Raw genomic sequence first — 13,261 nt, forward strand, 5'->3', positions numbered from 1 at the left:
AAATTACAGAAAACAATATTGACTAGTCCAAAATGCATATAAAAAAATCAGAGGAATTAATGTAAAATAAATATAAAACATTTAATTGAAATAATTTCAGAACAGTTTGGATTTTTATGAACAAAAATTATAAAGAGACTTTTGTATTCTTCATCAACTTTACAATGTAACAGCAAACATAAGAATCTTTAAAAAAACAAATGTAAATTACAATTCCTTATTTACTCGCAAAAGCTTGAACAACAAATAAATAAATTAGCTGCAATGTTTCTTGATAATGTGAAGAGGTCAGGTTGGAGGAGCGCAGCAGGCTCAGGGTCTTACCTTCACTTCACACTTTTTATGGCAGGACAGGCGGCATGCTGAAACAACAGAGGCGGGTTATTAATTGATTATTGAGTAGCTTAAAAACAAAACAAAAAAAAACAACAACAACAACAAAACACAAACATATGCTTGGTGTAAAAGCAGAATCATTTTTTATTGCTAAATAACTTCCAGCTCCAGTTTTGAGAGTAGGATGCTACAGTGCTGCCCTCCAGTGGACAAAAACAGCAATCAACCACTTTTTTTGTCTTTAAATTTATTGATTTATTTTAACATTTAGAGATCTATAGTGACTTTTTTTTTTTTTTTTTTCAACTTTCATGTGATTTAAAAATAATTTGATGGAGGCTGGGAGCCCTATCCCGCAGCTGGTGGTCTTTACGAGCAGAGATGTTTCTGGTTGCCTGAGTGGTAGGAAAACACTCCCAGGTTAAATCAGGTAAACCTGTGTCATGATGATGAATGAATTACTTAGTAGCTGTGCTGGTGAAGTGCTGCCTGCTAATTATTTCAATCAGAAAGGCAAAGCAGAGCGGAAACGTTCAGCTCGGCTCTGTTGACGTTCTGATGTGACCTTTTACATCCTCTTGGATCTAGAAAAAAGTTTCACACTGCAGAAGCCCTTGTTTGACTCCCCCAAACCGAGGAGGAATGCCTCTGTGTTTATCAAGTTGTTTGTGATATGGGCAATATGGCTCTCACCCAGGGCACAATTGCTTCAGGTGACACAAGCATTCAAAAGAGACAAAGGTCATGAAAGTGGTTCTCCTCTCATTTTCCATCCGTGATGCAGAGCAGCAACAAACATTCATTCTGGACCCACAATGCATTGCTGTAGAATTACAGTAAACTATTTGAAATTAGCCTTTTTGACAAAAAACATATTATGGTCAAATAGGCAACATTAGCAACACATGTTGCAACACATGTTGTGTCAGTGGCACGCACTAGCATTAGCCAAACTAATGGTTACGATCAGTGCTTTGTGGCTAAAATAGCTAACGTTTCGGCTATGCTAGCCTGTTTCTTAGCTCTGCTTTGCTCCTGCTGACCATCAAACAACCTCACTGCATCCAGCCATCACAAGTCTCGCTTTTCCTGCCCCACTCCATCACACTGCCAACACTAACAGCTGTTTGGTTTTGAAGAGCGAATTTTACTGCCACAAGGTTAGCCAAAAAAAGGCCAAAATCCGTCAGTGAACAAGAAAATATCTGGAAGTTGAATGTTACGACGTTTCTCTCGCTCTTTTTGTCACCTTGAACAGAAAATCGATGAATACATCACGCAGGAGGTAAAATCTCCAAGCTACCTGCTACTTTCTGGATGTAGTTTCTGTTGGGTTTTAGCTTGTCTTCTGCTGTATTTTAGGGTGTATGACGATTAAACCAAGAAGATGAAAGAGAACAGAATTCTCTTGTGTCCTCATTTTCTTTTGCTCTTCCAGGTCTAACTCCTTATTTCCTCTCTTCTCCCCCTATTTTAGCTCCTTCGCCTGCCTCTGCCCCACACCCCATCCCTCACCCCCTTTTTCCCTCTCTTTTGCCTCTTATCTAGGCTAATGCAGCAGCAGCCATGCTAATTTTAAACACCAAATCCTCAGCCAAAGCCCTTCACAAGCCCCATCCTCTTTCTCATTTCTCTACACTCTTCATCTCAGCCTCAGCTAAAGCCGCTGTCTTTGTGACGTCGTTCGAAAGTGACAGAGCGATCGACTGAAGATGTGTGAAAGGCAATAAAGGGAGAAAATGAGGAAGGCAAATATTTCTCTTGGAGGGACAATGAAAAATTTGGGTAATCAAAGCATGTTGGTAACACTTGCAAGAGGAGTTTAGTCGTATTTCTGCTTGTTCAGAAAAGCAATATTAGCTAAAGCTGTGTTTAAATTTGACACATACAGTGGCTTTCAAACAGTCAATGTGTCTGATGTAAAGATTAGGCCAAACAGATCATCAGAGAACCTATTGATCTAGGTTAGTCAAGATCAGCTGTTCTAGCTGGATGTTTACTGCCATCATCAGGACAATGCATATATCCATCTATCCATCCATCCTTCCAGGCTCAGACATCTCTCTGCTTGGTGTCTCTATCCAAGTATGCTAGGTGATTTTAAGGTGTTCCCAGGACAGAAGGAACTTAATCAGATACCTGAACCATTTCGGCTGACTGATTTTGATATTGACCCTTTGCAAGTAGGTCACCTAATCACGCAATAGTGGGATGACAGACATCATAAGTGAGGGACGGGAGTGTTGAACGGAGTAACTGCGATTGTTTTCCCAAGTTGGTTTTGCCAGTGTAACCCTCAACTTCTACTTGTTCATGTTAAGCTAATTCATCTGTGGAAGCAGTTCATCACAGACAGTGGTATTTACAAAAGTTGAACAAAGCTAGGTTTGAAACCAACCCAGACCTTCTCCTTCCTGACATGTTTGTTGATCTGATCAAATCACCAATTTTGTCCGAATTCACACCACATGATTTGTACCAGGATGTCATATACGGTGTTTCTTCTTAGACTGGAGGAGAACGTTAGTTGCTGTTTTATTGTGTAGGCAACCGCTAAAGACTAAAACTTACCAAAAGCCTCCTCTTTAATTCTAAATTCAAGTCAATGTCGCTGAAAGAACATGAAGTTCTCTGTGAAACATGGTGGTGGCAGCTTCGTGATTTGATGTTACGTTTCTTCAGATTAATGTGAGGGTTTTTTTTTTTTTGTCAACATAGATGAAGGAATGAATTGTTTTGGCCCCAAACTTGCCTGGGAGTCCTAAATCAAACAACACAGGACTCTAAACAGTTTCAAGAATTGTTGCCAAAAGATGATTTAGGTAAAATAATCACTTTTGACAAAAAAAATACTATCTGAATCCCAGACACTCACCTTTGCAGATGAGACCCTCCTTAGTGATGGCCTGCTTGCATATATCACAACTCTTTGCCTTCTTGAAGGGCTTCAGCTTGAAGGTGTGTGTGTGGACGCCCTCCAGCTCGTCGGGCTGCAGGAAAACAACAAAAGAGGAAAACATCAGAGTTCAGTCGACAGAACGGAACAAGATATTCACTGATAATTTCACGCATTTATTCACGGGACAGATTGGGCCGTTGATGTCACTGGATTCCAGTGAACCAGATCTCTACTGTCACTGATACAGCGTTTGACAGAGAGGATTTACATGCCTGATTGCTTTTAGGCTTTAAATGATGCATCTCAATGCATTTTCTCTGCAGTGGAACTACAGCAAACAACAATGATGATTTTTAGGATTTCCACGCATACACCACGCTAATCTTTGGCTAACTGTCTCTTAGGAAGCGATAACTCACCTTAGAGTTATTCCAGTGTCTACTCAAACATGCTTGTTGTCATTGTCAACAAAGTGAATGAGCACAATTTGAAAACAAAATAGATTCAGAATCAGTCAGATTACTCTACATCTACATGTTTACTGATAGTCTACTGCTACCGATTAAACTTTAAAAGGATTTCATAACTCATTTTTTCATTAAAAAGGACAATTTTTGTTGTTTTAAGTACAATTGGATTCAATAAATAATTTTTAAGAAGTTGTACGGGGAGTCATTTGCTCACGTTCATTGGATTTTATTTGTTGAACTGAACGACTGATTCAGGATAAGGACTTCATAGGGAACTTTGTCGCAGGATTCATTGAAAAATACGACGGAAACACGCTTTGCATCTTGATATTTCCAAGAAGTCCTTGGGGTGCAACAAGAGGATGACAGCTTCACAGGGAATCTGGCAGTCAGAGAAAATAACGCTGACACAAATGGAGGTGGTGACTGCAGCTGTGGTGCGTTGAGTGTTTTTCTTTTTTATCCATCACAGAGAATCCCCATGAGACGCTAAACAAGTCCATTCCACGACTTATCTCATTCACTATCAAAGAAGAACTGCTTTAAAGTGTCCTGCCAAACAGCTGCATGTTCATCTGCTCTGATTCGATTTGTACAAAGTGTTTCATTCCTCGACAAAATAAAAAAAAATAAAAAATCCGAACACATCCAACGCGTTTAGATCTCCTTCTCTCTTCTCTTGTGTCTGAGCAGCCGCCTTATGACTCACAGTAATGATGCCATTTCCTGCGTGTATTTGTGCAGCTGTGCCGCTCTGGGCTCTAGGAGCCAGCATCTTGATCCAGCTGTCACCTCGACAGGTTAAATGAAGGAAGGATTCCCTCCATGGCCGAGCCAAACTGATTCAGTGAGTCACCGCTGACGGCGAGGAAAAACCTGGGATATGCAACATGTGGTCAGTCAGCGATGACTCTAGCTTCTCTTTCAGCAGCTTCCGTGATTTAGCGTTAGCGTTCAGCTGAGTGAAAAACTAATTCCTCCTCCACTGAAACAAACTAGTGCTAAAAATAAATGACTAAAGCTACATATTGTAATACAGGAAACACCGACGCGCGTTTTGGAAACATGAAGAAGTGCTATTTGTACTTCCTCCAAGTGTTAAACGGCCTCAAACAACAACAAGCTAACCATTACAAGGTTCATTAAATATTAATGCTGACTGGATACCGAAGGTCTATAGAGATCACTTCTAGGATTTCTGACCAACAGTTGGTTGGTCTAAATGAGATTTTTAAAATTCCCACTTTAAACTCAGAATTCTGAGGTAGTCCACTTCATTTTCAATCAAGTTCATTTAACACTTTCCATTGTTTATTTCGCCTTTACACATTCATAAAGATGAAGGTAGAGTTTCAGTCTTCAGTACTTTTAGCACTTTGCCTTTGGAAACACTCCCAATAAATACTCTGCTCTGTTTCCATTATTCTTCATCCACACCATCTTTACCGTTGAGAAAACAGATGAAACCCTTCAGCTTGCGTACTTCTTGATAAAAGTTATTTATGCGCCGTCATATTTGAGCTCATTTTCCTTTTAGCCTTTCACGTTTTTCCCCCCTCCATGTCCCACATCTAATTTGGCTCAGAGCTTATTTATTTATTTATTTTCAAAAGTCTGCTTCTCATCGTTTTACTTGCTTATCTGCCCACATCTTAATGGGTTTTGTCACACTGTGACACTCTCACCACAGCTCGGGAGAGAAATCCTGAATTTGGCTGCACTGAGCCGGACAGAGCATGTTAAAGAAAACAGCATGCTAGAAGAGATTTATCTTTAATTATTGGTGATTTTTGAACTGTTTTTGGAGCACTCAGAGCTGACTGATGTCTCATGTGAAAACTGAAGGACTTAAACTAGCAAGTAACAAGACGTGCAGGAAGAAAGGATAAGGTTAGGGTCTTCCTCAGAGGTTTTTATGTCTTTCACTACTGTAGTTCTTGGTGCAGCGCCACCACAGGGGCGGAGGTGAACAGCTTTTTCAATTAGGTTGGTTAGCTTGACACAGTGCAGTGTGAAAGTGAACCGCAGCAGCTGAAAATGGAACAAATGTTTAATCAAATAGAATCCGACTACCAGACGTGAAAACACCCTAAGTGTCTGGATAAAAAAAAAAACATTTATAGCCAAGAGAAAGAACGTCTTTCATCAGTCCTGACACTGGACTCTTGCGAATGAATTATGAAGAAAAATGTTGGAGTAACACCTTTAACAATCCTTCGTTGCTTTAGCTTTAAATCTCCACAATTGACATGTAAACCAATAAAACAATCTCGCTTCAAAAATCTGTAAATCTTCATCGAATTCTGAGAAGATTTAACAAATCTGGGTGCCTCACAGCAGAAACTCCGTTTTTCGTCTTGCATTTTTACAGAAATTTTAAAAGTTTCTTTCTTCAGGCTTCGTCGTTTATTCATGTCCTTCAAATTAGCCGACATTGTTCAAAAATTAATAATCAATATCCAATTGCTTTTACCAACTCGTCCGCGCAAAAGGGTTTTTACAGTGCAGGTCCGGTCCGGGTTTATAAATAGAACTCAAAGCACCTCGGTGCCACTCCACAGCCCCGATGTTAAAGATGACCTGGCAGAAAGCCACTGGAAAGCTGAACCAATCACACGCGGCCAGCTGTGTCACAGCCAGGTGCCATGGTTACCTGACTGCTGTGGCAACCGGGGTCAACGCGCCCTGTCGCACCACGATGGATGAGGCGCGACGGGAAGAACGGGAGAATAAAAGCATCCGGAAGTTTGCGGACACACACTGGCCAGGAAGTATCGAGAAAACGGGGGCATCAAATATTAGCTGTGTGTGGGCAAGAGCTACATCTGGAATTTACTGTCACTGTTTAAATAAGAGTGGATTAGATAGATTTCAGTAAAACAAACAAACAAAAAAAAACCATCAAAAAACAAAAGCAAAACAATAGAAGTGAGTTGTGCTGGGGGAAGGGGTTAAACTTTTCTTTTGTCTGAAGGTAAATATGCTATGTAGCTTTATTATCTTGAATTTAGCCACAAACAAAAGAAAACTAAAATGCTTTTCCTGTAATTACCAGCAATAATCTTGCTGCAAAAGTCACTTCACGTTTCCAAATTTAACTGGAAACCCATGCGCTCCTCGCCCTGCAGGCTGCAGGAGATTCCCAGGAGGAACAATGTACAGGAGAGTCATGCTGAGTGGCAAGGAAGTCGAAGCAGAAATGGATGTAGATGACGGGCGGGAAAAAAAAGAGATGGTTTAAAGGAAAAGAAGGAGAGGAAGACGGAACAAGAAGAGAGTATGATTGTGTACATGTGTGCACGTACAGAGGAGACCCAGTAAATCAAGGCTCGCCGCTCTTCTCCTGCAGTTGCACTTAGCTAATGAAAAGCATCGCTACGCCAGTTCGACCGCGACCCCACTTAGAGCCGAAGAGACGGGAGGGAGGAAGTCTCAAAGACGAGCTTCTATCCCTCTGCCCGGACACGGACTGATATGAACCCTGTAAAGAGCCTTTTTCCTTATTTCTGTCTGACATTATATCCGTTTAGTCGATTCTTTCCAATCTATTTTCTGTTCATTTTAAGCTGAGCCAAACTCCATCCTCAGATAAAGCCCGCTGTCATTGGAGGAAGGTGTAAATATGACAGTAAAACCATCGTAATCCAGAGGAGCACCACTTTGAGGTGCTCCGTCCGCAATGCCCAACAATAGTGTACATCCATGAACACAAGCTAACCCACATCCATTTTCATTCCCATATTTAAAGCCGGCGAACCGTTTCTATTCCAAGACTTCCACATATGTTTCCGTTTATTGCCCAGTAAGAGGGAAGTCTTTCTGCATGAATTGGGAGAATGGGTCTTAAGCACACAATGCGGGGACATGTTGAAGTAAAGATGTGTGGTATCGTCTTGCATTATGAGCTCATTTGACACAAACCGTGCAGCCCTTCAAACGCTCGGGTAGAATTCTCAAACAGAGCGCTGTAAAGCAAGCACATCTCGGAATAAAATACGACACTGAAGTGACTTGTTTGAACTTGATTATGTTTTTCAGAGCCATGTGTGGCTGTTCAGCTGTACTCAACTCTAGAAAAATGATAATTTCAGTCGCTGTTAGCGTATGTTTGAGTCGTGTAGAGAAAAGGCTGGAGATCATGACGGCATGAGGGACACGCCGCCGAAAGAGAGGGAGTCCAGATCCCGCCCGACCCGCTGGTCACCCCTCTTACTGGATGAGACCGCAACGCAGCACCTGCTTTCAATTTGGAGCGAATTGAAATTCTGTTGGGAACAATGCTGGCCTTTGTGAGACAGAGAGCTGCAGAAAACAGGAATAGCCGAGGAGCGATACTAGAAGGAGAGAGTGAAGAAACCAGATTTCATAAAAGGTAGCCGGGTAAATATGTAGAGCAATTCCTTACATAAATACATATCAACATGTCATTGCTGTTGCTCAATTTCATTTTCAGAAATCATCGTTCTTCAGTCCGTTACATGTAAAAGCATTCCAATCATTTATACATTCATTTTTGTTGAATTTCCCCCCCAACTGGACAGCAACGAGAGTACATGACATTCAAGTCTAATCTGAGAAATGGAGACAACAAAACTTCACCACAGTTTTAAAAAGTTAGATTGTGAAAAAATGGACTAATTAAAGTTCATTTTAATGAGATGGGACTGCGAGTCCCTCCCCTGCTTGTTTCTGGGCCTTAAGTTGGCCGTTGAATGGAAACCAAAGTGGAACGAAACGTGTGCAGTTTCCTAAGAGCTTCTGTGACTTTAACTTCATCAGGTCAAGCCCTCAAGAAAGGAAAACAAATTATACGTGGAGAGGCACGTTCAAGACTGAAAGACTTTGGACCAGTTACTGAATAATCCAGGAGTATTAGACGGCAATTAGACGTGTGATCAGGAAATTGGACGGCTGAGTAAGAAGTAGTTGAACATGGAGAAAAAGCTCATCAAGAGCTACTAGAAAGAAGATTTTGACTGAAACAAAGCCACTAATTAAAGTTCCATCTTTAAAAAAAAAAAAAACACTTGAATCCCAAAATCACTAAGTAACAGTTCAAGGAATCCTTTCTTGTTTTCAACAAGAACATAATGACAGAAGGAAAGCTTAATTATTCTGGTTATAAGCCCTTGGGAGACCTTCTTCATTGTGCGTATGACACATTAATGATGGGTAAAAGAATCACCCATCTTCATAACTAGCAAGTATCGTAACATCATAACATAAGAAGGTAAGCTGCCCTCGAAACCTGACAACTTTCTGACGCACAGGAACAACTTTCATTAAGCAACAGCTGGCAATCTTAACCCAATCATATTTGCAGAATTATTCTAAATGGACGACCAATTTAAGGGCGTCTCCATCGAGCTAACGTACAAACTTTGACAAAACCACTCCAGACTTTCTGCTAGAGAGCTAAATTCATGGTTCCCTTCATCACAGCTAATCCTTCAAATACTGAGGAGTCACGTATCACGTATGCTGATGGCAGTGAAGCACTACCATCAGCATACCTTTGGGATGAGTTGTCATTGATTTTGGGAGATACAGTTCCATGTTTCTGTAGTTTGGATATCGGTTTTCATGGTTCCCAAACCCTTTCCATAAATGTCCATGGCATTGTTCCTGTTCTCCACAAAACAAAGTCACACCCAAATTGTTAGCCTACATCATTTATTTATGGGATTTTGTTAGTGGCCCCAAGTGCTCAAATAAGTAATATCTGAATTAATCAGAAAATAGGTTAGGATGCCCTCAGTTGGAGCCACTTCAAACATTCAGTTTTGCAAAGATGGGTGAATGTTCATCAGTGCAGACGGAGTGTGTGCACAGCAGAGCATGAGATAAAGGAATCTCAATGGGTCCAAACTGGTGACATTAAGTAGCATTTGTATTGATTCTAGACGGACAGACAATTCATGATTTAAAGGGAGTGATTACTTTTTCACACTGAGCCAAACTGCTTTGGGAAGGTTTTTTTACTCAGCTGAGTGTCATTCTGCATGAAAGCACTTACCTTTGAGTGTGAAGACCTGACTGCAGCTGTTTGTCCTGTTTGTGCATGTGTGCAGTGCAATCGATATCAGGTTTAGACAGAGAGAGCCAAAGATCAATGTGCTGTGATCATCAAGTCTGGCCTGCTTATGATCATTGCTCTGCAGCTAATGAACCTGGACTTGCATGCTGGCTAATGAGCTCTGCTGTTTCTGACTATTGTTTCAGGAAAAAAGAGAGAAACTTTTAAAACGAACGCAAAGATGTAGTGTTTGAATTATTCATTAAGAAGTGCTACAGCTGATGTTCTAACACACACTGCAGCTTTTTACGTGGTTTGATCTTGGGAAGCAGGTACTTCTAACTTTTTAAATGTCTTTGATAAGATTTAGGGATACATGGGTCACATTCAGTTGTGACCCACAATGAAACATCTCAAACATAATGTTTCATTGTGTGTGAGCTAAAGGAGTGAAAAGCAAACATCCGATTTCCAGATGTTATCTGTTCAAAAATATTACAAGCTGGTTGAAAATAGGGGAGCACTGATTCCAGTTTGCTGCCGATTCCGATGTTGGCTGATACCCTATCTTTGTTTTTGTCTGAAATGTCACTAAGTATAGCAAGAAAGTCGCTGAGTTTACAACAGTGAATTATTGTTATACAGTGAACTACAGCAACTAATGTTGCAAACGTGCAGACATGACCTGGTGAGCCGGTCTACCACTCAAACCTCTCTCACAGGAGAGCAGACAAAGACAGTGGTTGAGTTTTAGACCTTTGCTGAGGTAGATAAGATCAGGGGAAAAGATTAGCTTCACATGCAAGTGTAGGCCAATCACCAATCTCCCAAAATTAAGGAAATCTGCGCCAATAACTCAATTAAAACAATGAGTATTATCCTAAATGGGCAGTTTACAAATCAACTTGTTGGTGCACTACTCTGAGACAGTAAAAGAATTACCTTGTTCAATCTGAAGTGTAGTATAGTTTAAGACTGATTCATCACGATTAATCAACTTAATCGCTCCAGCCCAATGACAGTTCATGAAATATTTCCCCGTGGGAATGTGCATTTAGCTTGGAATTTTAAGTGTTGGACCATAAACATAGATCTGTTAGGTTTCATGAACTCAACTTGCTGCTCGTTTTCTAGAATAACAAACTTGTCCAGCGATGTCACACTGTGACCATACCAGTTCCACGAGTACTACCCAAAACATGCATGCAACAGAGTTGTTTTGGTAAGAAAAGTGCTGAAAATACAGATCCGAACTGTGCTTCAGTCTTGATCTACTAGCTGTGTATTTCCTGTAGCCATCCCCATGTTAAAGCTTCACAATTTTTGACATTTAAGACTTCTAAAGGCAGAGAGAAACCATCTCATCTGGCAGCTACTGAGGTATGCGGGCTGAAATTCAAACTGCAGTATGAGAAATGGGGGCAGAGCATCTCACAGTGCCCAGGGGAAGGGTGCTAAAGCTGAGTTGAGGGCTAGCTGATGGTGGCCTGGGGGTCTGGAGGGAGGTGTTCAGTCACAATGGATATAAATCACCTGGTCATAAATACACAGAGCATTGTTTAGCCAGAGTGACAGCAAAAGGTCTCTGAGGAAAGTCTTCACTCCATGTTGGCCATGCATTCATGCACAGTTACACAGAAAAAAAAAAAGAAAAAAAAAACTGGAGCAAGGATGAAGCTCTAGTGAGAACTGGAACCAAGACAGGACAGGACGTCCCATTGGAGGCTCATGACCAGAACTGGGTCTGAGTACAATTCTGTCACTGGGAGGACATCAGCATCAAAAAGCCAACATTCAGCTGTCAACTCCATAACATCATTAGAATGAGCAACAGAAACTGTGCAAATGAACACTATAAGCTGAACCAATGAGTGACTAGCTTGGTAAAAACTAGCTCCTCGTTCTACGCTGTAAACAACCATCAGCCACTGAAGACTTTTGCTGAATCCCGTGAAGAGAAGGCCACAATGTCATTGCAAGCAATAAAATGTCGTAAGTATTTTGGACTAAATGGTTTTGTTCACTTCCTCTGCTGCCATTGCCAAACTACAACAACAGGCAGATTACAGTTCTAAGACAGTCACTGTTCACATCTCTTCCTACAGTTCACTGATTGGCTCGGTTGAAATTGATCCTTAGAAATCCAGTTCTATGGGACACTGAAAGGAGATGAGAATCAAGCGCAACTACATAAGAAGGCAATGGCCAAGATAACGTGTCACTAAAAGTTTGGAAAAAGACAAATTGATCAATCGGTCAAATGTGATTACCTCTTAGGCTATCAAGAACAAGAGTTATTGTTTATGGTGTTCATAAGCAGAATCTGAAATTGAAGTCATGGAGGGTCTCTTCAGGTTCTCACCTTCGTTTTTTTGTGGATAATGTGGTTCTGTCGTCCTTTTCAAGCCATGACGTTCAACATTCATTGGAGATGTCGGTGACTGAATGTAAAGCAGGCGGGATGATAGTCAGTGGAGGTGGTTGTGTCTCTGAAACCTCCTTGAAGGTTTTCAAGTCAGATCCGAAGTGGAAGATCTCTAAATCCCTTCTGGCCTGGAAATACTTTGGGATCCTCCAGAAGGAGCAACAGGGTGACACTAAGGAGAGGGGTGTCTGGGATTTTCTCCTGTACCCGCTATGTTTGCAACTTTATCTTAGAAAGCATCCATCAATGTTGTAGATTGATAGATGTACAACGTCATCAGAAAACCTCCAAGCTTTGTCTTTTAACTTTAAAAGAAAATGATTAACGCGGTTTCTGTGGTATTTTTATGGAACTCTTAAGCCCACGGCCACACAAGGAGGATCCACGGTAAATTTATCACTCAATAATTTCTTCACTCAACACAAGCTGATTACAAGGCAGGGCTAGCATGATTACAAGAGAAAAAGGAAATTTCTAGAACACATACACACACGTGCACCAACTCAAACAGAGGTGTCACACGCAGAGGCATGGCAGGCAGTAACAGTCCGATCAAAGGCTGATTGATTTTCAGAGCTCTCTGGGGATTCTGGTCGGTCAATAAGGGACTCTGTTAGACAACTCAGGACATGATGGATCTGCCATACGTCTTGCCTGACAGCATTGCAGCTTCCGTGAACTTGGCTAGAGCAGAAAATAGAAATATTTATTTGAGCTGCCTTGAAATTGTGAGGCTTCAGTTAAGTGAAGGTGAAAAGATTTGAGGAATGTAAAAGGGGAGCCCCCGCTCCCCCCAAAAAAATTATTTTGCGCATGTCAAGTAAGTTTTGTTAAGCTCCTTTGCATTTTATACAACAGTAATGAGCTCACAAATGTATTTGACCAGCGCTGTAGGAACTAGCTGGCATTTGTAGCTTCTTCTGTCAAATCTAATATTCTCTCTCAGCGTGTGGGGCTGATAAATTATTAATAGCATGTATTTGAGGAGCTTTCTGAGAAGCACCTTCTCACACGTCACTCAGCCTCTCCACTCTTGTTCCTCTCTGTTGATGACGTCACACCTCCTAACATCCCTTTCCTGCTCAGCGTTCAGCTCCTTTCTGTTGTCGGTGTAA

The 13,261-nt window shown here is 41.1% G+C and overlaps 1 protein-coding gene across 11 annotated transcripts in view; it reads right to left on the minus strand.

Annotated features, from left to right (window-relative positions):
• The window catches only part of tns1a (tensin 1a), a 63,593-nt gene that overhangs the window by 42,565 nt on the left and 7,767 nt on the right, over positions 1 to 13,261 (minus strand). For all 11 annotated transcript variants that reach the window (XM_044110391.1, XM_044110390.1, XM_044110396.1 and 8 more), the window contains 2 exons: positions 3,212 to 3,326; positions 325 to 362 (listed from right to left, as the gene is read on the minus strand). In XM_044110391.1, the coding sequence (XP_043966326.1) occupies positions 325 to 362; positions 3,212 to 3,326 (153 nt within the window). The remainder of the gene's footprint in view (positions 1 to 324; positions 363 to 3,211; positions 3,327 to 13,261) is intronic.

This window comes from Gambusia affinis, linkage group LG24, assembly GCF_019740435.1.
Source record: "Gambusia affinis linkage group LG24, SWU_Gaff_1.0, whole genome shotgun sequence".
Lineage (NCBI taxonomy): Eukaryota > Metazoa > Chordata > Actinopteri > Cyprinodontiformes > Poeciliidae > Gambusia > Gambusia affinis.